At 45.4% G+C, this 25,334-nt stretch overlaps 1 protein-coding gene across 1 annotated transcript in view; it reads right to left on the minus strand.

The window, feature by feature from the left end:
* ACACA (acetyl-CoA carboxylase alpha) overlaps positions 1-25,334 on the minus strand; it is an 848,870-nt gene that overhangs the window by 643,384 nt on the left and 180,152 nt on the right. Inside the window, exons 9-11 of the mRNA XM_063951842.1 lie at positions 21,182-21,345; positions 5,739-5,889; positions 3,408-3,511 (exon numbers count right to left, since the gene is read on the minus strand). Coding sequence (XP_063807912.1) covers positions 3,408-3,511; positions 5,739-5,889; positions 21,182-21,345 — 419 coding nt within the window. The remainder of the gene's footprint in view (positions 1-3,407; positions 3,512-5,738; positions 5,890-21,181; positions 21,346-25,334) is intronic.

The raw sequence follows: 25,334 nt of genomic DNA on the forward strand, positions 1-25,334 counted from the left end.
GAGAAGGTGACAGCAGTGGGTGACAGGGAGTGATGCCAGGGAAAGGGCAACAGCAGCGGGAGACAGGGAGTGATACCAGGGAAAGGGTACCAGCAATAGCAGTGGGTGAGAGTATGACAGAGAGTAGTAAAGGGTAATGGGGATAGGCAGTGAATGACTTATAGTGCTATTTACTTACCTGGTCCTGGGCCTAGAACTGTAGTGTGGCGCTTAAGGGCCCCATACATTAGACCGATAATGCCCGCTTTCAGCCCAATTCGGGCATTCGGCCCGATATATTGGGTGAAATCGGGCATTTTTGGTGTGCTTTCCCCCCGATCCGATGCGCGTTCCCGTGTGCATTGGATCGGATCCCCCTAGATCCGACATATCACGAGTGCTGAACTCGTTATATATGTCGGATCCCGCAGTTAATGGATGGGGAAGTAAAAGATACATCGTATGCAAAAAAAACGGCATACGATATATCTAATACTATCTTACCAACGGGGAAGATGCCGGGAGGTTGGAGGAAATCTTATATGACATGACGGACCGTCATGTCGTATAAGTGTATGAGAAACAGCATTGGCACACCCCCCTCCTCGTATTTAAAATAGGGCCAGTGCGTGCAACAAAAATATAGGGGCATGGCTTCATGGGGATAGGGGTGTGGCCACAAAATTATACCAATGCATATTAAGCTGTACAATAGTCTCCATTATTCAAATTACACCACACAGTAGCGCCACTCACACACATTACACCAGGTAGAACCCCTGTCACACATTACGCCAGGTAAAGCTCACTTTTACACAGTATGGCAGGCATTGTCCCCTTTTTACATAGTACGGCAGGCGTTGTCCCCTTTTTACACAGTATGGCAGGCGTTGTCCCCTTTTTACACAGTACGGCAGGCATTGTCCCCTTTTTACACATTAAGGAAGGCATTGTCCCCGTTTTACACATTAAGGCAGGCATTGTCCCCTTTTTACACATTACGGCAGGCATTGTCCCCTTTTTACACATTACGGCAGGCATTGTCCCCTTTTTACACAGTACGGCAGGCGTTGTCCCCTTTTTACACAGTACGGCAGACGTTGTCCCCTTTTTACACAGTATGGCAGGCGTTGTCCCCTTTTTACACAGTACGGCAGGCATTGTCCCCTTTTTACACAGTATGGCAGGCGTTGTCCCCTTTTTACACAGTATGGCAGGCGTTGTCCCCTTTTTACACAGTTTGGCAGGCATTGTCCCCTTTTTACACATTACGGCAGGCATTGTCCCCTTTTTACACATTACGGCAGGCATTGTCCCCTTTTTACACATTACGGCAGGCATTGTCCCCTTTTTACACATTACGGCAGGCATTGTCCCCGTTTTACACATTAAGGCAGGCATTGTCCCCGTTTTACACATTAAGGCAGGCATTATCCCCTTTTTACACATTACGGCAGGCATTGTCCCCTTTTTACACAGTACGGCAGGCGTTGTCCCCTTTTTACACAGTACGGCAGGCGTTGTCCCCTTTTTTACACAGTATGGCAGGCATTGTCCCCATTTTACACATTACGGCAGGCATTGTCCCCATTTTAAACATTAAGGCAGGCATTGTCCCCTTTTTACACATCACGGCAGGCATTGTCCCCGTTTTACACATTAAGGCAGGCATTGTCCCCTTTTTACACATTACGGCAGGCATTGTCCCCTTTTTACACAGTACGGCAGGCGTTGTCCCCTTTTTACACAGTACGGCAGGCGTTGTCCCCTTTTTACACAGTATGGCAGGCATTGTCACCTTTTTACACAGTATGGCAGGCATTGTCACCTTTTTACACAGTATGGCAGGCATTGTCACCTTTTTACACATTAAGGCAGGCATTGTCCCCTTTTTACACATCACGGCAGGCATTGTCCCCGTTTTACACATCACGGCAGGCATTGTCCCCGTTTTACACATTAAGGCAGGCATTGTCCCTGAGAAGGGTGGAGACACAGGGGCAGCAGAGCCCGCACTCACCTCATGCTCCCCCGGGCTGCGATGCTTGAAGTGGGTGTAGAGGGAGAAGGGAGCACCACCGTCCTGGAGTTTCACTGCTCCGTGCTGCGTGGATGTCCTCCAAGTTGCCCAGTGCGGGGAACTGCTGCCGGGTGATCCGCATTGCTGTGGCCAGCCGTAGAGCGGTCATTGCGTAGGCGCCGGCTAACAGAAAGACACGGCACCGGGCACCCCCCTCAGGTCTGTCACTATACAGGGGGACGGGCTGGGGGACAAGCGGGCAGGGATGGCGGGGGAAGGTTCCTCCGTGCCCCCCTCCCAAATCAAACACTGGCCAATCGATTCCGACTAAAGTGACAGGGGCGTGCTTTCATATGAGCTGAAAGCACGCCCCTGTCAAAGCGGCACTTGTACTAGGTGCCGCTTACAGGGATTTTTTCAATGGGTGTTTGCTGTACATCGCCTAGCCCCGCCCCCCGCTTCCGGCCCTTTCACGCTGACATCGGGAGGCACCAAGAAAGGTGCCTCCAAAACACTTTAAAACAGTTTTTTTTATAAAGATAATGATTAAAATAATATTAAGGCTAAAGCAGATACTTATGACACAGAATATGTGTCATAAGTATCTTCTTTCTATTATTTTAATCAATATGACAGGGGAGGCACTGCCTCCCCTGACTGCACGTCCCTGGTACTGAGGGAAATGAAGAGATGTGGCAGGGAGAGGAGGGAGGGAGCAGGGCTGAGTGTTGGAGGAGTGGGCCCAAGGCAGGGCAGAGGTGAATGACTGTGGAGTGACAGAGGAGGAGTGAAAGGGAAGCAGTGGGGTGAATGGGAGATAAAGGAGGGGAGAGAGGAGGAGATGCAGGAGACTAGGGGAGTAATTCAAATCTGATCGCAGCAGCAACTTTGTTAGCTAATGGGCAAAACCATGTGCACTGCAGGGGGGCAAATATAATGTGCAGAGAGAGTTAGATTTGGGTGGGTTGTAGTGTTTCTGTGCAGGGTAAATACTGGCTGCTTTATTTTTACACTGCAATTTAGATTTTAGTTTGAACACACCACACCCAAACACTCTCTCTCTGCACCCCCCCAGCAGTGCACATGGTTTTGCCCATTAGCTAACAAATTTGCTGCTTCGATCAGAACTGAATTAGGCCCTAGGAGAGCAGGACAGAGGTGGGAGCAGGGGACAGAATACAGTATGGGGCAGACAAAATGTGTTCACAGAAACAAACCTAGTTTTCCTTGAGATGATTCCGAGTAAACGGTTATTTTTTATATTTTTATTATTATTATTATTATTATTATTATTATTAATAAGTATATATTTGCATTCAAAAAAATCACTGGAAATTGTCAATGTACTATACACAGGGTAATAATATATACAATATATAATATACAATTTCAAAATTTTAAAAGTTACCTCTCTAAAGAGTGTAAGAAATTGGAAACACTGTTTCTCAGGCTCATATCTGCAACATGTAATGCTCCACAAACAATTCCAAGCATAGTGTCTGGGCGTTCAGCCTAGGAGACAGAGCCAGTACATCAGGTCATTTGTTAAACAAAACATACAGACTGTATAAAATTTTAAACTTATATATCTTCAAAGCAGGTGTATTCAGAAGCATTTCATAAACAGTATTTTTTTTTTTACAGGTGAAAAGTAGCCATTCTGAACCCTACTATTATACTACTATTATACCCTACCCTAACCCTACCCACTGACTATTAATAAAAAGACACATCTTACATTTTTAGAACACAGATTACACAGTGCTACTGCTAAATAAATTGTTACATTATCAAATGTCAACTTTATAACACCAAATTCAACAATAGAAACTTGTATTTTGTTTTATTTGATCTTTACGTTTCATTTGTGATTTAGGGGTGTATTCAATGAATGTCGTATCTTCTCCAATGTCCTATTTTTCACTATTCAATGCTGGCCGGAAACGGACATGCTTCAGATTTTGGTATTTACAAATAAGCATTAAGGTTTTAATTTGAAGCAGTACACCTAAATTCTACTAAATCTAAAAGTATAACTAGAAAAAGACACATGCGCTACAAGAGAGATAAAAGAATACTAGAAGGTACTGTAGATGATCATGTTGTTAGTGATTGCATTGAGAAAGAAAAGTCATAATGTACACACACATATATATATATATATATATATATATACACACACACACACACACACACACACATACATACATACATACACACACATACATACATACACACACACATACATACACACACTTTGGAATCACTGCATCCCTCTTTCAAATTTTCATATGTTGGGAGTTAGGATATAAATGATACTAACATTTAGCTGTATCTTTGGAAGTATCTGATTTGGTTGTTGTGTAAGAAAACTGCTTACAGATGAAATATTTAAAGCAAATTGATATTTAAAGCAAATTGATAGAAATTGAGCCTGCTGCTTGGTCCACGTTGAAGGCTGATGTGCGTGGATTCTTAGGGAACAGAACAAAGATCAATTATGTGTCCATCTTGAATGAACTATTGGACAACTACAAGAATAAGGATTGTAGAATGTCACTTAAAATTCACATTTTACAATCCCATCTAGACTTTATCACTGACAACCTGTGTAGTGTTAGAGCCCTTTCACACCAAGCGGATAACCCGGGTTATTGACTCGACAAGACGGTGCGACCAGGTTCTGGCTCAGTGTAAAAGGCTCAAGCCAGGATATGTCCAGGGTAAGCTACCCGGGTTGCGACCAGGATTATTCCCGGGACGGAACTGTGTTGGCTGCAGTTTGAATGGTGAGACCCAGGTTATTTGAGCCAGGTTACCTTTCAAAACTGGTGACTGGCTCTGTATCTGGGAGGCATGAGTCAGAGTGAAAGGGGTCAACCTGGGAATAACCCAGTTTCGGGGTGCAGTGTGAAGAGCTATAACATGGGTTGAAACAGTGATCAGTAACTAGGTCCGGACCTGGGATTTTGGTGTGAAAGGGGTATAAGTGATGAACAGGGGGGACATTTTCACCAAACCATTCTGACAATGAAGCATCACTACCAAGGACGCTGGCACCCTGCAATGATGGGGACCACTGCTGGTTCCTTTTTAAAGAGACCAATGAGACACTGTACAAACGGAAAGCGTCAACATCCTATTTCCCCAAAGCAAAGTGACTTTATATTTTATCTTTTATTAACAATTACATTAGGGCTAATTTGGATAGTTAAGAGTTTTTTTTAGTCTCTGCAATTAATAAGCATTTCTGTAGTTTTATTAGTATTTAGTATTTTAGAAAATAAATATGATGAGCATATTTTAATTCTAGAGATAAATTTATATTTCACTTTCTTACTTCTTCCAGGTATAGCTATTACCCCTTGTTGTTATGTGTGTGTATCTAATAAATGTGATTTAATAGAGAAAATCTGATTACTCTACTGAATTCAGCGTCGCCAAATAAGGCGAAAACAGATATTCACATGCCAGATGCAGAGAATTCTTTTTAAAATTGTTGAGTAGTGTAAGCAATAAATTTGTTTGACTGCTAATGTATCTGTTTTAACATGTAGTTCACGTTTATTTCAGATATAATTAACATAATTGTTAATCATGGTATGATATAGTAATTTTTATTATTACGGATGTTGATTTGTAAGATGCTATGGTGCTCCATACTGCTGGGCAGTGGGGGAACAGGAAATACATAAACCAGTGCCATACATGACATGCATTATTATCCTTCTTACTGTACCTGCACTTTCTCTGAGATCAGTCTATCCAGCCAGCCAGTGTCAATTCTATTTCGCTGGAAACATTCGGTTTCAAGAAGTTTTATCAAATATTCTACAGTAGTTCGAAAATCTCCACGAATGGACAATTCCTTCAAAGCAACCACCATATTTCTTAGAAAAAAAAAAAAAAAAGTGTAAAGCCAAGTCAAAATATTTTTTATCGTAGCAAAAAATGCTTACGCATTGGAAAATAACATATAAAATAGAAGCATAAAATTCAATTACTGGTTTAAGCAATACAATAAGGGCATTATTGCATTGTTACAATACAGAAAATAGGATTTTAATACCTACTGGTATATCCTTTTCTCGTCGTCCATAAGGTATACTGGGGAAATAAGGTACGATGGGGTACAGATGGGGTCCAAAGGAGCCAGTGCACTTTAAATTTCTTCAACTGGGTATGCTGGCTCCTCCCTTCTGTGCCCCCTCCCACAGGCAGTTATAGGTAAAAATGTGCCCCAAAGAGAAAGGACATATATGAGAGAAGGGACATGACAACAGAAAAGGTGGTGAGATTTACACACCAGCCCACCACTAAAACAACAACCAGCAACGGCTGGAAACAACAATATCAACAGCTGAACAGGTAACCTGCACAAAAGTACACGCACTGAGGCGGGCGCCCAATATCCCTTACGGACTACGAGAAAAGGATTTACCGGTAAGAATTAAAATCCTAGTTTCTCTATCATCCATAAGGGATATTGGGGAAATCTAGTACTATGGGGACGTCCCAAAGCTTCCAGAACGGGTGGGAATGTGTGGAGACTACTGCAACACCGCCTGCCCAAACTGGGTACCCTCTTTGGCCAGGGTATCAAATTTGTAGAACTTCACAAAAAAGTGATCTTCCACGACCAGGTAGCAGCTCGGCATAGTTGTATCCATGAGCAACCGCCCAGGAAGAGCCCACTGATCTTGTACAGTGGGCCTTTATAGACTTAGGAACAGGTAAGGCTGCCGACACATAGGCCTGTTGGATAGTAAGCCTAATCCAATGAGCAATGGACTGCTTTGAAGCAGGGCAAACATTTTTTCTGCGCATCATGAAGCATGAACAAGGAATCCATTTTTCTGACCCGAGCTGTGCGCTTGACATTGATCTTCAAGGCAAGCACAGCATCCAATGCCTCCAGAGGCGCAGAAGCATCAGAACTAGAGGGAACCTCAAAAGGTTGATTCAGATGAAACGCGGACACAACCTTCGGCAGGAACTGCTGTCTAGTCTGGAGCTCCGCTCCATCCTCGTAAAAGACCAAGGTGGTCATTCCGAGTTGATCGCTAGCTGCTTTCGTTCGCTGCGCAGCGATCAGGCAAAAAAACGTCAGTTATGCGTATGCGGCACAATGCACATGTGCGTCGTACTCTTACAGCGAATGATGTAGTTTCACACAAGGTCTAGCGAAGCTTTTCAGTCGTACTGCTGACCGCAGAGTGATTGACAGGAAGTGGGTGTTTCTGGGTGTCAACTTGCCGTTTTCAGGGAGTGAGCGGAAAAATGCAGGCGTGCCAGATAAAAACGCAGCCATGGCTGGGGAAACGTAGGCGTGGCTGGCCGAACGCAAGGCGTGTTCGTGAACTAAACAGGAACTAAATAGTCTGCAGTGATCGCAAGCTAGGAGTAGGTCTGGAGCTACTCTGAAGCTGCACAAAATTATTTTGTAGCCGCTGTGCGATCCTTTCGTACGCACTTCTGCTAAGATACACTCCCAGGGGGCTTAGCATTTGCACGGCTGCTAAAAGCAGCTAGCGAGCAAACAACTCGGAATGAGGGCCCAAGTACGGACTTTTACACGATATGGCCCCCAATTCTGAAACACATCGAACAGAAGCCAAGGCCAGTAACATCACCATCTTCCACGTGAGATTTTTATCTTCTATCGTCATCAGAGGTTCAAACCAGGAGGACTGTAGAAATGCCAACACTACATCCAAATCCCAGGGTGCCGTAGGCGGCACAAAAGGTGGTTGTATGTTGAGTACACCTTGCAAGAAGGTCTGAACTTCTGAAACACTGCCAATTTTTTCTGGAACAAAATGGAGAGGGCTGAAATCTGGACCTTTATTGGAACCCAGACGTAAGCCCTTATCCACACCAGCCTACAGGAAACGTAGGAAACATCCCAAGTGAAATACTGCAGGTGAATATGTGCATTCCTCGCACCAAGAGACATATCTCCTCCAGATATGATGATAGTGTTATGACGTCACAGGTTTTCTGGCCTGAACCATGGTAGCAAGAACCATTTTGGAAAGGCCCTTGTGAGCTAGGATGTTCCGCTCAACCTCCATGCTGTCAAACAAAGTTGCGTAAGTCCTGGTAGATGAATGGTCCTTATTAAAGAAGAGCTCTTCTTAGTGGTAGAGGCCAAGGGTTTTCGACGGACATGTCCAGAAGATCCGCGTACCACGCCCTCTGAGGCCAATCCGGGGCAATCAGAATGGCCTGGACACCTTGATTCCTGATTCGCTTTAGCACCCTTGGGAGCAATGGAATCAGAGTAAACAGGTAGACCAGCCGGTAAGGCCAAGGCAACGCCAGTGAATCCACTGCCCTCGCCTGAGGGTCCCTGGTCCATGAGCAATACCAGGGAAGTTTCTTCATGAGCCGAGAAGCCATCATGTCTATTTGTGGGCAACCCCACCGGTCAATGATCTGTTGGAACACCAGATGGTGGAGCCCCCACTCCCCCGGGTGATGACTCGGGAAGTCCGCCTCCCAGTTTTCCACACCCGGAATGAAGATTGTGGACATTGCTCTTGCATTTCTTTCCGCCCAGAGGAGTATCTTTGACACCTCTCCCATGCAGGCTCTGCTTTTTGTCCCTCCTTGATGATTGATATACGTCGTTGTCCGACTGTACCTGGATTGCGTGATCCTTGAGCAGAGGAGAGGCCTGAAGCAGAGCATTGTAGATCACCCAAAGTTCCAGAAAGTTGATCGGAAGGAGGGCCTCGTGGGCTGACCACCTGCCCCGAAACTGCGCCCCTTGGGTGACAGCTCCCCATCCCCGTAGACTTGCATCCATTGTGAGGAGGGTCCAATCCTGAATCCCGAAACGCCGGCCTTCCAGGAGATTGGAGGACTGCAGCCACCACAGGAGGAAAATCCTGGCCTGAGGTGACAGCCGAATCATCCGGTGCATCTGGAGATGCGATCCGGACCACTTGCTCAGGTGATCCAATTGAAATGTTCTGGCATGGAGTCTCCCACACTGGATCGCATCGTATGAGGCAACCATTTTTCCTAGCAATCTTATGCAAAGATGGATGGACACTCCAGTAGGCCGGAGCACCATGCGAACCATCTCCTGAAGTGTTTTTGCCTTGTCCTCTGGCAGAAACACCTTCTGGGCCACAGTATCCAGCAACATTCCCAGGAACAGGAGCCTCTGAGTTGGCTCCAGGTGGGACTTCTGCAAGTTGAGGATCCACCCATGGTCCGATAGAAGACGGATGGTGCAGTCAATATGGAGCAACAAAAGCTCCTTGGATCATGCCTTTATTAGAAGATAATCCAGATAAGGGACCACATTGACCCCCTGGACCCGGAGTTGGAACATCATCTCCGCCATCACCTTTGTGAATACCCTTGGGGCTGTGGACAGGCTGAAGGGTAGTGCCTGGAATTGGAAGTGATTGTCCAGGAGGGCAAACCGCAGGTACGCATGAAGAGGTGGCCAAATCGGAATATGGAGATAGGCGTCCTTGATATCCAATGAGACCATAAATTCCTGTTCTTCCAGGCCCGCAATCCCTGCTCGCAGGGATTCCATCTTTAACTTGAACACCTTCAAGTAAGGATTCAAGGATTTGAGATTCAAAATGGGTCTGACTGAACTATCCGGTTTCGGCACCACAAACAGGTTTGAATAAAACCCCATGCCGCATTGCGGTAGTAGTACTGGAACAGTGACGTGGGACTGAACCAACTTTCGGATTGCCTGTTGTAACATAACTTGCATATCCTCCAAAGCTGGTAAGCTTGATTTGAAAAATCGTTCAGTGGGAGTACTGTCGAACTCCAGCCTGTAGCCCTGAGAAACGAGATCTCTGACCCAGGCATCCTGGTAGGAAATCTCCCAGATGCGGCTGAAGTGATTCAGTCGAGTTCCCACCTTGAGATCCACTTGGGGTGGGTGGGCACCGTCATGTTGAGGCCTTAGTGGAAGCAGAATCGGTGGACTGTTACTAAGAACTGGTGCTTGCAGGTTTTCTGGACTTACCTCTGGTGCCTCTAGCCAGAGGTGCATTGGAGGCACCTCTGGCCTTAGATCGAAATCTGTGAGACCGAAAGGACTGGACAGATGACCCTGGATTGGATCGTTTTGCCAGCGGGGCCCCAGAGAGGAGAAACGTGGATTTTCCAGCCGTAACTTTGGAAGACCAGGTATCCAATTCGACCCCAAAAAGCCATTACCCAGAAAAGGGGATGGATTCCAAACTACGTTTGGATTCTGCGTCCGCAATTCACTGACGCAACCACAAGGCCCTGCGCGCCGACACTGCCATGGCAGAAGTCCGAGCATTAATGTTCCCCATCTCCTTGAGCGAATCACAGAGGACACGGGTAGTGTCCTGAATGTGCTTCAGGAGGGTTATCATAGTAACTAAGGGCATATCCCCCGAGAGGCCCCCTGAATTTGAGTAGCCAAGAATGAATAGCATGGGTCATCCAGCAACACGCAATGTCCGGACCTTGTGATATACTGGCTGCTGTGTATACAGATTTTAGGGTAGTCTCTACCTTCCTATCCCCAGGATTCTTCATGGTAAAGGGGCCCGGGGATGGCAGCACTGCCTTTTTAGACAGGCAAGAGACTCAGACATCCACCCCAGGGGGGTTCCTCCCAAAGTTTTCTACCTTCAGGAGCAAATAGGATAGCCAGGATTGTTTAGATCTAGGCTTATTGGACTTATAGGAACTGGACTTTTTAGGAAAACGATTGCCCCTTAACCTTTCCCTGCGGATGAAAGGACCCAAAGGATGATGTTTGGGCTTTGGGAGCTGCAGTCGAAGGGAGAAAGGCTATCTTAGAAGCAGCAACAGTGGTTAGTATCTTGTCCAGCTCAGCGCCAAGTAAAATACTCCCTGTAAAGGGTGACAGTTCCAATGCTTTCTTGGAATCGGAGTCCACCATGCTGCTGTGAAGCAAGAGCACTCTTCTAGCAGCTACAGAGGTTGCTGACACTTTAGAAGTGAATATCCCTGCATCAAGGGCTGCATCCTCAATATAGGAGGCTGCCTCCCTAATAAGAAAAATGCTGGAGAGCTGCTACCTAATATCTCAGAATCTGAAGCCTGATCTGACGGAGATGAGGGTGCCAGTCTAAGTGCTGTAGAGGCATTACTGGTCTGTCATTTTGAAACTTTCCTTGAAAGGCGACTAACATCTGAGAGAGCTCTGGACAGATTTTGAAAACATGTCCATCCAAGATGGTTGCAAAGGAGGGGTGGCTACAAAGCAGGCTGAAATCCCTGTTATGGAGGCAGAGTAGGAGCTGACAAGCGTGCTACTAATTGCGGTATAAACTGAGATAAAGAAGCCACCCATGGTGGTTCTTGAAAAGGTACTTATCTGACAGTCTGTTGTGATGGTACAGAACACCTTAAATAGAGACTGTCCTGTACAGAATCCTTAGGGTCTAAGCCAGCCGATAGGATCTGCATGTAATCAGCATAGGATATGCAGCCTCCACCTTGCCTTTACACTTACCAAATAAACTCACAGAGTGTGAGAATCAGAAAGTGAGACATTTTGGGAAAGAATTCTCCTGGGGTTTTTTTTTGTAAGTGGCAATCATGTAAATAATTGTCAATTTAAAATAAAAAAAACAGGAGATCACTGGCCCAGTCATCAGAAAAAGAAAACTGGATAGCCTGTGGCTGGGGGCGGGGTTTAGGGGAGGAAGGCCCCGTGCATCCTGGGACCTGAAAGTTTAACAGTTTGGTGCCTGGTTCTATCCAAACCACATATACCCCATGGTAACTCCTGTGGAGCCTATGGACCTTGATGAAGAAATAAGTACTACGGGAAGCATTTGATATATCGGCTGTTGGATCCTGGGGCTCACAATACCGGTGCCGGAATCCCGACAGCTGGCATACCGACAACCAATCTCCCTCTTGGGGGGGTCCACGACCCCCATGGAGGGAGAATATATAGCATGGCGTGCCACCGTGCCTGCAGACTGGCAAGCGCAGCGAGTCCACAAGGGGCTCTATTGCATTTGCCCCGCTGCCGGCATGCCGGTGGTCGGGATTCCGGCGCCGGTATGCTGGGCGCCAGGATCCTGTGTGCCAGCATACCGTAGTAGACCCGAATACTACAACTATTGAGGTTTAGCTTCAAGAACCTTTGTTTTGGTTCTAAATCAGAGCTTTTGCCATAATATTTATCTCAAAAAATATAAAGGTGCATACACACTAGACGAAGTGCTCTATGAGCTACGTCGTCTAGTGTTTCCCTATCCAAGGCTGGGCGGTCGGCATACACACCAAGCGATATGACGTTAATATCGCTCAGTGATGTCACACAGTGGCCGGCCCATGCAGGCAGCTCTTGAACGACAGTCCAGATTGAGCATGCATGCACGGCCGACAGCAAGGGTCATTGACGTTGGTCGTCGTCGCCGGCATACACACATTTGCCGAGAAAGTGAACAATGTCGCTCAGGAAGGGTGAAAATAAGCGATGCCGTTCATTTTATCGGCAAGTGTGTATGCACCTAAACAGCCCCAAATGTTTATTAAAACTACTACAATATTCAAAATTAACCATGTACCACACTCTCTGAAAAGTTGTTGCTAGTTTAAAAGACTTAAAAAAAACTCCACGTGTGGTAAAGGTTCTTTACACCCACTTTACCCCTTTTTTTATTTTGTACCCCATGTTACAGATAGATCCACGGTTATCTTGGCCTCTTTGCTGCGCCTAGTCACACCATGGTTTATTTACATAAACCCTTCATCTATTGTTCTCAGCTGCAATACAATACAGAGAACAATACAGCAGGGGATTAAGTCATTACAGTAGGGGATTAAGTCTGACTGCCAAATCTCAGTTAATCCTATTAAAGGCCAAGATAAAATGTGGACCCATCTGTATGTGGATGCAATCATGTGTTTAATAGTGTGAGTGTTCAATCTTGTATGAAAAAAGTACTTTGTGGTGATATGAATAAAATGTGCACTAATATATGCAAAAACAAACATATACGGGGCGTGGCTACGCGGGGTATGGAATAGTTGCTCAGTGTGGGAGCTCTCCGCCACATATATCCTGCCTCCGGGGAATCCAACATGGCGCCGTGACTTCCAGTCCTGGCCGCGACTCCCGTCCCTGTGCCCTGCTGCGCCCTCTCGGTGGTGCTGCGTCACTCTGGCTGCCTCTCAGGGAAGCTGTCCGTGGCTGCACACCGGAGCAGAACACAGCGCAGTGGGGAAGCGCCTGTCCCCTTTACTGTGACGATTGGCGAGTCAGACCCTTCCAGCTGCAGTGCTGGACTCTGCTCTATTGGGCCTCTTACTGCATATGGCCAGGAGTAGAGAGCAGCCATATTACCAGTGACTCCATTCCTGGCTATTCATAAGCTTTGACTGCAGGACTGTGTATGTGCTCTTACACTGCTTTGTTTCTCATTTGATATCCTACAAACCAGCTCCTCAGCAGGTGTTATCACACAGGCTCGTTTCTGGATTAAGTTTTATATAATACTCCAGTGCTGCATCTCCTTTCAGACTTTCGTTTTTTGCTCTATTTGTACACAATTCCCTGCCTGGGACCTGGCTTCCTTGCTTATTGTGACTTTTGTTATCATCCTCTGCTGGAAGACCTATATTGGACGTGCATATTACTGCCCTGTTATTGGTGATTTGTTACATTGTGTGCCTCAATATCCCTTATCATGGTGAAACATCCCCACAAATCTGCTGCGGCCTGGCTTGAACAGTTTGCACGTACCCCGGGGAGAGGCGCAGCAACGCCGGACAGAGAGGATGATACCTCTCCTCCAGCCTCCTCCACCCCGTCATCTCCTTCGGCCGAAGCTACAGATGTTTTACAGAAGGTGCTGGAGGCCCTGGCAGCAAGCAGACTTAACCATAATACATCAGGATATTAAAAAAATTAGGGAACGGTTCAGTGAAGTCGAAACCCGAACCTCCACTTTAGAAGATAAAGTCTCTCCGATGGGCTCCCGTCTAACTTCCATGAATGGTCACCTGTCTGCTCTCAAAGGCAAAATGCTGGATATGGAGTGGAGACTTAGGAGGAACAACATTCGTTTTGTGGGCCTACCTGAGAAGGAGGAAGGTGCTGACCCAGAGAAATTCCTTGAGACGTGGCTCACCAAATCCTTTTTGCTGATTCTTTTACACCCTTTTTTACTATTGAAAGGACCCACAGGATTCCTTTCCGGCCTCTTCTCCCAGGTGCTCCGCCGCGTACCCTCATGGCAAAATTCCTCCACTACCGTGACCGGGACGCTATACTAAACCTGGTGCGCACTAAAGGCCCCCTGCTTTGGAATGGATCCAGAATTTCAGCGTTTCCAGACTTTGCATTGGAGGTGCAGAAAGACTGTGCACAATTTATCCCGATCAAACGGCGCCTCAGGGTACTTAACATACCATACGCAATGCTCTTTCCTTCTAGGCTTCGTGTAGTGCAGCCGTGGTCAACCTGTGGCTCTTGAGCCGCATGCGGCTCTTTCTTTATTCAAATGTGGCTCCCGATACTCAAAGTCACCTGACCACAACAGATCCTGGAAACTGGTGCACTCCAACCAGACACACAGCAGCACTACGGCGACTGAAAACTGAAGGAACCAGATACTGGGCTGTAGTGACATATGAGGGTGGGCTGGAGTGACACAAGGGGGAGCTGGGTGGAGTGACACAGAAGGATCCTGGCAGGAGAGACATAATGGGGGAGCGGACTGGAGTGATACAGGAGGGTGCTGGCTGGAGTGACACAGGAGGGTGCTGGCAGGAGTGACACAATGGGGAGCTGGTTGGAGTGACAAAGGAGCATTCTGGCAGGAAAGACACAATGGGGAGCTGACTGGAGTGACACAGGAGGGAGCTGACTGGAGTGACACAGGAGGGTGCTGGCTGGAGTGACACATGAAGGAGCTGAAGTGTATTATGTGAATATGGCTTTTACAATATATTTTATGTGGATCTGGATTTTTTAATTATTTTATGTGGAAGTGTCTGTTTCAGTGTATTTTATGTTGATTCTGGCTTTAAAATGTATTTTGTGTGGATCTGGCATTTTCATTGTATTTTATACCAGGGGTGTGGCCTAGCAGGAACAAGGTCACACCCCATTTTTGCACATGCGCCTTCGGCTTGATGTCAGCTCTTTGACGTGCCTGACAAGATTTTTTGACTCTTTGTCTCTGACTGGTTGGCCACCCCTGGTGTAGTGGCTGAGGGAGACACAAAATTATTTGCCACACCGCAGGAAGCTGCCCTTTGGCTGGACCGATGGGCTCCGGCTAGGAGGGCTCTTGCAGCAGACCCTTGAAGCTGGTTCTCTCACTTGTTATGTTTTCTCTGGATAACTTAACTGTTATGGTCCTATGATACTCAGGTTTGATAATGCTGTTGTAACTATTTGACACTTGCCACATTTGATATTGTCCTGTGGGGCTCGGGATGGCGTCTCCTCACTATACTTGTTTGATGGTGGGGGGCCTGCACCTTGTCCTTTAGTAAAAATATCTATTGCCTCTTTATGTTAGTTCTACTGTAATTTGTTTGGGACTCACTTTTATGGAATTAGGTATGCCACAGTTTGGTCCGGTATACAGGGAGGGGGGTTGGGGTGGGTGGGATTGTATTGTATTTATGTTGGGGGGTTTTTCTCTCTTTATTTTGCTATATATGGTGTGGTGTCTGGATATATCTGGAGTGTATATTTATGTGTTGTCTGGGGTGCCCAGGACTGATATTCTATGCTGTGTTATGTTGATTAATGGCTTCTACCCAACTTAGACTTTTTCATGGAACGTTCGGGGGCTAAATGATAAAGTTAAAAGATCTTAAGCAATTTTGTGCGGACATTGTATGCCTCATGGAGACCCATGTGGTTGGAGCAAAAGTCCTGGCCCTCAAAAATCCTTGGGTGGGATGGGCTTACCACTCCACTCATACCACTCATTTTCAGGGTGTATCCATTCTAGTGCGAAGATCGGTCCCAATCGTCCTTGATCAGGTACAAATTGACCAGTGGGGCAGATATGCTTTTTTGAAATGCCAGGTATATTCGATGTCTTTGCTTTTATTTGCTGTATATGTTCCACCCCCATTTTCTTCAGATCTTCTTAAAAAAGTGGCAGAGTGTATGGCACTGTTCCCTAATGTTCCTATTATATGTCTTAGCGGCTTCAATAATGTTATTGACCCTGTTTTGGATAGAGTTAGTCTGTCCTCTGTCGATCCTTCTGCACGGCGAGGTAATTTTGCACTATTGTTGGAGAGCTTGGGTTTGATGGATATCTGGAGAGCCCGTAACCTAGAAGTGCGCCAATACTCTTGTTTTTCCCCTACGTATTCGTCCTTTTCCAGACTAGAACTAGCCTTAGCTACTAAATGTGTATTACCGAAAATCTCAAATGTTCACTATGTCACCAGGGGTATTTCAGATCACTCCCCGCTAGTCTTATGTTTGGATATGGGAGATGCCGGGGACCACTTATTTTGGAAACTTAACTATTTTTGGCTGACACAAATGGGCACTGGAGCGGAGCTGGAGGAGATATTGAGTAAATTTTTTGGAAATTAATGAGAGCTCAGCATCCACTCCTATACTCTGGGATGCCTTTAGGGCTTATTTACGTGGTACTCTGATTAAATTGGTGACAACCTTGAAATCTAACTGGTCTCAGTACTACTAATGAGTGGTGGTTGCATGCTCAGACTGAATGGAGTGACTGCTTGACAGACAATGCTAAATATCGTTTGCACTATACTCAACACTCATATTATGCGACGGGTGACAGACCTGGTAGCTTTATGGCCACACTAGCGGGTACTGACAGGGCCTCTAATACAGTGACTGCTATCCATACTCTTGGCAATGTAACCCATTCTAAAACCCCTGATATTGTGGAGGACTTTGTAGCATAATATCAGCAGCTATATAGCTCTAGAACAGCTTACAATGCTTCAGAACTATTCCAATACTTGACTGAGATCTCATTGCCCATATTCTCTCAGGACGCGGTGGTCTTTTTAGACTCTCCCTTGACACTTACGGAGTTAGAATTTGCAATGAAATCATTCCCTGTGGGGGGGGGGGGGGGGGGAGACACATGGGCTTGATGGGATTCCTCTAGAACTTTATAAAAAACATTTAAACTTTTACTTCTTAAATTATTTACTGAATTATTTCAATTGGGGACCCTGCCTGATTCTATGCAGGAGGCCCTGATCACTGTCCTTTTAAAACCAGATAAGGACCCAGAAAAGGTAGAATCCTACCACCCATTCTCCCTATTAACAACTGACATTAAGATCTTGGCTAAAATACTAGCGACTAAGTTGAGCTCTGTAATCTTGCAGGTAATTCATGACAACCAGTCAGGGTTCATGCCGGGCCGGTCTACGTTACCTAATCTAAGGTGGCTTTATACTCATCTCCCGTCCCCTTGTGAGGACTCCTGCTCCTCAGTTATTGTCGCTCTGGATGCAGCTAAAGCATTCAATTCGGTGGAGTGGGAGGCACTGGATAGGTTCGGCGTTGGACCCAATTTTAAAAAATGGGTCAAGCTCCTTTACTCTGCTCCCATGGCTCTGGTTACTGTAAATGGCCATATTTCCTCAGTCTTTCCCCTACGAAGATGGACGAGACAGGGATGCCCTCTGTCTCCGATCCTCTTTGCACTTGCCATAGAGCCCTTGGCTTGCATTATCAGATCTTCCCCGCAGGTGGCGGGTCTCCAGCTGGGGGACAGGACAGATAAGATTGCTCTATACGCAGATGATATTCTCTTATATATCTCTAACTATTCCATTACTATGCCGTATGTTTTGGATATTATTAACACCTTTGGGAGATTTTCTGGTTTGTCCATTAATTGGGACAAGTTTTGTATCCTACCGTTTAAAGGTTCCTGTCCTGTTGCACCGGTGGGAGACCTGCCGCTTCGCTGGGTGGATTCTTTTAAATGCTTGGGCATATGGGTTACTAATCAATCTTCCCAATTTATTCCCTTGAATATTCAACCACAATTAGATTATTTGTGCTCACGCATTAGGGTGTGGGGGAAACTACCGTTTACTGTCACAGGTAGAATTAATCTAATTAAAATGTTCGCATTGCCTAAATTGCTTTATGTTTTACAGCACTCCCATGTTTACCTCCCTCAGAAAATATTTGTTAAAATTGATGGTCTTTTATCCACCCATATCTGGTCTACTCGTAGAGCTAGACTCAAATTGGACACTCTGACAAGAACTTGCGACTCGGTTGGTCTTGCTCTCCCCAAATTTCGGTTACATTACCTGGCAGCTCAACTCTCTCATTTGATACCCTGGGTGACTGCCTCCGCAGGGACTACTTTACTATCCCACCTGTTACTCCATAATCACATAAGTCTCACGCCACTACAGTTATTATTGAGTAAAAATATCACTGTTAAACAGGCTATTGTTGTATGCGACAAGTGCATAGCATGTTGCTGGGAGTGGGATGGGATCCCGATACCCCTCTGACTCACAACCGTGACTTTCCTGAATTTGTTTCTCTACAAATGGGACCTGTATGGGGAAGTTGGGGCGTTCATTCCATTGGTCACTTATATCTCTCGAGTACATTTAAAACCTTTGCACAATTAAGCACAGACTTTAATCTGCCCATATCTCATTTTTACAGATATCGTTAGCTTCGACATGCATGCGCATCTCAATTTGGTACTGCACCGCCTCTCCTCCAAGTACCTCCTGTTCACTTGCTTTTAAAAGCCACTGGACAGTTCAAGGCCATTTCTGCTCTCTACTCTGGTCTGCTCGGTGCCCATTACTCTCATGCTCTCCCTAGTCTTAGATCTAAGTGGGAAATTGATTTGGGACCTATTTCCCCAGATATCTGCGTAGAAGCCTTGGGGGCTTCTAGCACAGCTACCACCTCTGCTCGCTTTCAGCAAATACACCTGTTCATATTGCATCGGGTTTATAATACTCTTACTCGTTTAGCTAGAATAGGTGGGCGAAGTGATGCCAGGTGTCCGAAGTGTGCCGATTTAGATGGCAACTTTTGCCACTTTCTGTGGTCTTGCCCTGTGGTAAATGCCTTTTGGCAGGCTGTGATAATGATAATAGTTTCTACGGGTATTCCATTGGATATTTTTGATTGATGAGGAAATATTGGATGTACACTCTAGACAGTATATTCTTAATCTTTGTGCCCTCGCTAAAGTACTGATAGCACGTTCCTGTATGGCACCTGCGGGCCCTAATATTAATATATGGATTCCGCTTGTGAACTCGTTTGTATACCATGAAAAGTTTGTATACATTTCTAGAAAAGCCTGATAAATTTTGTAAATTGTGGGACAGATGGCTCTCCACCCCGTTCAGTCAGGCCCTCCGTGTCTCTACAGTGTAACACTGTTGGGTCGTACAGTTTAACGTACTGGCGACTAATGTATGCTATACCACCTGTAGCTCCATATTATGCTTAATGTTGTTATGTATGGTGATTGTATTTTCTAGGTATTGCACTTTATATATGTCTCCTCTGAATAATACATTCTTTATAGTAAAGTATTGTTACTTGCAAATTGAGACCACACCAGTTGTTTATTTTTTATTTTATTTTTTTCTGGTTATGTGTTTTCTTTCTTTCTTTTTTTTGTTTGTTTCTGCATACATACTGTGGTCTATAACGCCTATGTTACCAAAAACAGATGTTATTGTTTGTTTGTTTTCTGAAAATGTAATAAAAACCATTGAATTAAAAACAAAAAAACCGAAACATACCCATATATTACTGCATAAAAAAAGAAAGTAATAATTCTTAAAGCTCCATTATGAAGTGTTTCATGCCTGATAGGACCGGTCTCAAGGCAATATCCATCAGACAGTGCCTGTAGGGCATGAAACACATTTGAATAGCTAGAAAAGGCTGGAGGTATACAGCGCCAACAGCAGTGACATCACTCCTGGCTGCCTTCAGTATCCCAGCACCAGACGCACTGCACAGAGCCCTGCTCACAACAACAAATAGGAGCAAACTGCACAGCCTCTGCTATACTTGGAGGTAAGATAGGGCTATATATACAGTGAGTTATCAGGCGCCCCTACTACACGTGAGTCCGAATTCTGGACATCCAGCGCTCCATACATACTTCATAAAGGCGCTATAAACATTTTTACCTTGTTTTTCATGCAGCAATATATGTGCTTGTTTGTTTTTATATATGGTAGTGCATATTTTATCCTGCTTTATTATCGCTCGTTTACTAAACAAATAGGGTCATCCAATTAGCTGCTGTAATTCTTCTGTTGATAAAAACATGCGGCCCAATGGTCATTATTAGGCATTATAGACCGTTTTTAGAGACAAAAATGGACCCCCTATTGTGTGATAACACATGAGATCCAGGATAAGATCCCCATACCATGTGTTATCGTGGCTCCAAGGGCTGCTTATCGCAGATTATGCTTCGGGTGCCTCAGTTATCGGGGCTAATTGGATAGCCCTCGGTGAACCTACTAGTAGTAAATTACCGCTGCTAAATGGATACTGCCCAAAGTATGATTGGTAATAGATTTACCCATAAGTCTCTATTGTGCAGTTGCCATGAAATAAAGTCCACCCTAGCAGAGTTTACTTTGAAGGTATAGGGTATAGTATAAGGAACTCAATAACCCAGAAAATTTAGATAACCAGAAAGAAATAACAAGTGCTGCTCAGTGATAATATCATACACACTGAGATAGTTGCTAATAGGGAGGCCAATCCCGGGCAATTTTTTTACAATCCCGGGCATCGGAAATTGCAAAATGGTCAATTCCGGGATTGGCATTACCCTGTGTGCCCACCACCCTCACCCCACCCCACACACATAACTCACCATACACCGGGGACGGGCGGGAGGGACACATCAGCTGCTCTCTCCCGGCGGCTCCCAGCGATGTGTGACGGCGCAGCGTGACCTCTCACTGCACGTCACGCTGCGCTGGGGAGCCGGGAGAAAGAAGCCGGGCAGTGTCTGAGCTCAACACTGATATCTCAATCCCTGAAATTGGAGCTTCCAACCCCGTCCGTTTTTGGCCCTAAATCTCGGGATCCCGATCCTGGGATTGACCTTCCTAGTTACTAATGTAATTATATGATCGGTACAGGTATATTAAGAGAGTTAAGTCTGAAGTATTGAAGAGACTTACGATATAGCTTCTTCTCGGTTTTCTCCCCAGGAGAAACAGTGCCCAAACTGAGAATCAGCAAATTCATGGAGGCCTCCAGCTGCAGCAACACTGAAGTAACCCCAGACATTCTTGCTGCTGCGAAAATTAAGTTCTTGGACAGTCCCAGAGCTTGGTTTAAAACCCTGAAAAACAAAGTGTATTTATTTTTTTACTTTTGGGCACAAAGTATAAATTGATATGGCTTTAATATTTCATACATACTGCATGGATACATATACTTTTAAGCTGCTTGAAGTTGTTTATTACTCTGCATCATCAAAAATTTAGTTTGATATACTTTGTTCTCCCATCAAATTTATCTCTGTATCACAGCCAAACAACTAGAGAGATGTCTGTGTACGTGGCAATATATGTAAAAAAATCACAGACCTAAATGGGTTTCTCTTATACTGTATGTATTAACAATGCAGGGAAAGGTAACGTGTTATACACACTATTAAACATTTCCTAACACAGGAAAAGGGGTAGTTCTGCATTAAGGCAAAAAAAGCACCTACCTATATGGCATTCACCCTAATATGCTAAAGGATCTAAAGTGGTTATTCAAAGTTGTTAGCAAACCAAAATGTGCAAAACCATGTTGCACAGCAGGTGGCGCAGATATAACATGTGCAGAGAGTTAGATTTGGGTGGGGTGTGTTCAAACTGAAATCTAAATTGCAGTGTAAAAATAAAGCAGCCAGTACTTACCCTGCACAGAAATAATATAACCCACCCAAATCTAAATCTCTCTGCACATGTTACAATACATCTGTCCCACCTGCATGCACATGGGGGGTAATTCAGATCTGATCGATGCGGTGCGTTTTCGCACAGCTGGCGATCAGGTCCAAACTGTGCATGTGTATGCACCGCAATGCGCAGGCGCGTCAGACAGCAACAAAGGGTATCGCTGCTCAGCGACGGGATGGTGCAAAAAATCCGTTCACACGGGCGTTTGCAAGGTGATTGACAGGAGGAAGCAGTTTGTGGGTGTTAACGGACTGTTTACTGGGAGTGTTCGGGAAAACGCCGGCGTGCCCAAGTGTTTTCAGGGAGGGTGTCCAACGCCGGCGTGCCCAAGTGTTTTCAGGGAGGGTGTCTGACGTCAGCTCTGGACCCGATCAGCCTGATTCCATCGCACTGAAAGAGTAAGTCCTGGGTTGCGCACAGACTGCATAAAGTGAATTTTTGCAGCTCCGCTACACATGTGATCGCACACTTGCACGGCGACTTTACACTCCCCCTGTAGGCGGCGACTATCTGATCGCAGGACAGCAAAAAACGCAGCCCAGCGATCAGATCTGAATTAGGCCCTTGCTTTTGCACAATTGCTAACTTTTTTTGTTTGCTGACAACTCTGAATAACACCCTAAGCTCGATAATTGATAGAACACTGGTGGTCATTCCGAGTTGATCGCTCGCTGACGATTTTCGCAGTGCAGCGATTAAGTAAAAAACCGGCAAAAAAGCGCATGTGCATGGTACGCAGCGCGCATGCGCTAAGTACTTTCACACAAAACTTTGTAGATTTACACAAGCTCGAGCGACGTTTTTTCATCACTGGAGTGATCGTACTGTGATTGACAGGAAGTGGGTGTTTCTGGGCGGAAACTGGCCATTTTCAGGGAGTGTGCTAAAAAATGCAGGCGTGCCAGGTAAAAACGCAGGAGTGGCTGGAGAAACGGGGGAGTGGCTGGACGAACCCAGGGCGTGTTTGTGATGTCAAACCAGGAACTAAATGGACTGAGGTGATCGCAATCTAGGAGTAGGTCTGGAGCTACTCAGAAACTGCAGGGAATTATTTAGTAGCAATTCTGCTAACCTTTCGTTCGCTATTCTGCTAAGCCAAGATATACTCCCAGAGGGCGGCGGCCTAGCGTTTGCAATGCTGCTAAAAGCAGCTAGCGAGCGAACAACTCGGAATGAGGGCCACTGTTTCTAATATTTATGGTCTCTCTCATAAATGGTTCAGTGCCACAAGACTGGCGGACATCAGATGTACTGTAGTAACAATTGTTAAAAAGACAAAAGGAAAAAAATACAATCAGGAAATTACAGGCTAGTGAGCCTGGCTACTCTCAGAGGTATGTTATGTTAAGGGAAGCAAGGGAAGACATACAGTCCGGAAGAAAATTATTTGATACGATTGTGTCAGCACGGATGTGGCTACTAATATGACTAGGTTTAGGTCAGAATTTCAGATTTAAAATTGATCTTGGAAGCAATATATTTGAATTTGATGAAAGCATTTAAAACTATGCCAGCAATTGGTACAAAGGGCGAAAGCATTAAATCAGGAGGAAAAAGTATGCACACACAAGAAGTAAAAATTTGTCTGTAAGACAAAGAATAGTTATGAATTAAACAATTAACATTATTAGTGGTGTAACAAGGGATCAGTATTGACCCTCGCCCATCACAGTATTTTATGAATGCCCTTGTGGGTGACCTCATTTAGAAAGTACGGTGTCCCTATTTGCTGACAGCATTATATAGGTCTATTAACCCAGATCAGCATTGTCATTTGCTACTGAAAGATCTAAACAAAATTAAATAGCAAACTAGGCCATGCTACTTACTTTACCTGGCAGTGGATGCAAAAACAAATACAATCCTGGGGTACATGAAAATGGAAATGAATGCATGGCAATACTATTATCATTATATAAATCATTAGTTAACTACATATTTAACTTTTGATACAGATTCAGTGGCTTTACTGTAAGTGGGGCCGGATTAAGAGCCACATTAGCCTGGAGTTGAAAATGATCAAGGACCTATTTTGTGAAGCGGAAGAGCAATGGCCACTGGGCAGTGCTGTATGGGTGTGGCCAGTACACTGTACTGCCAGTGCACCCCTACAATATCACCCACAATGCTTTCCCTAACCATGGGGGTCATTCTGCCCCGATCGCACGCTGCAGTTTATCGCAGCACAGCGATCGGATCAGAACTGCACATGCGCCATCGCCGCAGTGCGCCGGCGCATGCCAGATGGCCGAAGGCTGTCGCTGAGCTACGAATGCCTCTGCCTGATTGACAGGCAGAGGCGGTCGCTGGGCGGGGGCGGAACGGCGGCATTTGGCTGCCGTTTCGTGGGCGCGGTCCAGCCACTGCAGGCATGGCCGGACCGTGCGGGGGGCGGGCCACAGCGGCTGCGTGACGTCGCACGCAGCCGCTGCGGGCCGTGGAGCTACGAGTAGCTCCCGGCCAGCACGCTAAAGCTGCGCTGGCCGGGAGCTACTCCTAAAGTGCAAAAGCATCGCCTCTGTGCGATGCTTTTGCACTTCTATGGGGGGGAGGTGCCGGCACTGACATGCGGGGCGGGATAGCCCTGTGCTGGGCGTCCCCCCGCATGTCTATTGTCATTTTGCAGGGCTACGATCAACTCAACTCGGAATGACCCCCCCATGTCTTATGTATGGATTGCAGAGTAACATAGAAATACAATTTGAATACTTAGCAGCTGGTCATCATTGCTGTCAAGACAATGGGCCTATTTTTATGTGGAAACCTGGAGCTGTAGACCTATTCACCCCATTGTTAATCTGGCCCTGACTGTATAGGACATAGCAGACCTCTAAATTACTGAGAGGCAGAGGCTTGCTTGGAAATTATCTTCAGGTGATAAAGTTAATGATCTTTATCTCTCTTATTCTGCTCATTTTAATTTATCTGAGCCTACTAAAGTTTGTGTATTTTTTATTTATTTTTAAATCAAGAAAGTACAACGAGTGGCATTGTAGCCTCACAAGTATGGACCCTCGGATTCAGTTTAGATCCAACATGCCATTTATATAGAGGGTGAATCTTCTTCTTGTGTTCATGGAGATTTCCTGCTGGCTTTCCAATTTATTTCCACAGTTCAAGAGACATATGTCCGCTAATAGCCTTGTGCCTAAATTGGTCCTGGTTTAAAGAACCATTGATAACTATTTTTCAGCCTTAATTAAACTTAAGTTGCACATTTGATTCAGACATGCTGCTTTTTTCATTCTTAAATATTGTATTTGGGTACATCCAGTAAACCATAAGTTTAGTACACAGTATGTACTGTATGTTAGAAAACTATTCTAAGTTAAAGAATGCATTTTCAGAGTGTGTACTGTCACTATTATTTGAGCCAAGG

Source organism: Pseudophryne corroboree, chromosome 2 (genome assembly GCF_028390025.1).
Source record: "Pseudophryne corroboree isolate aPseCor3 chromosome 2, aPseCor3.hap2, whole genome shotgun sequence".
Lineage (NCBI taxonomy): Eukaryota > Metazoa > Chordata > Amphibia > Anura > Myobatrachidae > Pseudophryne > Pseudophryne corroboree.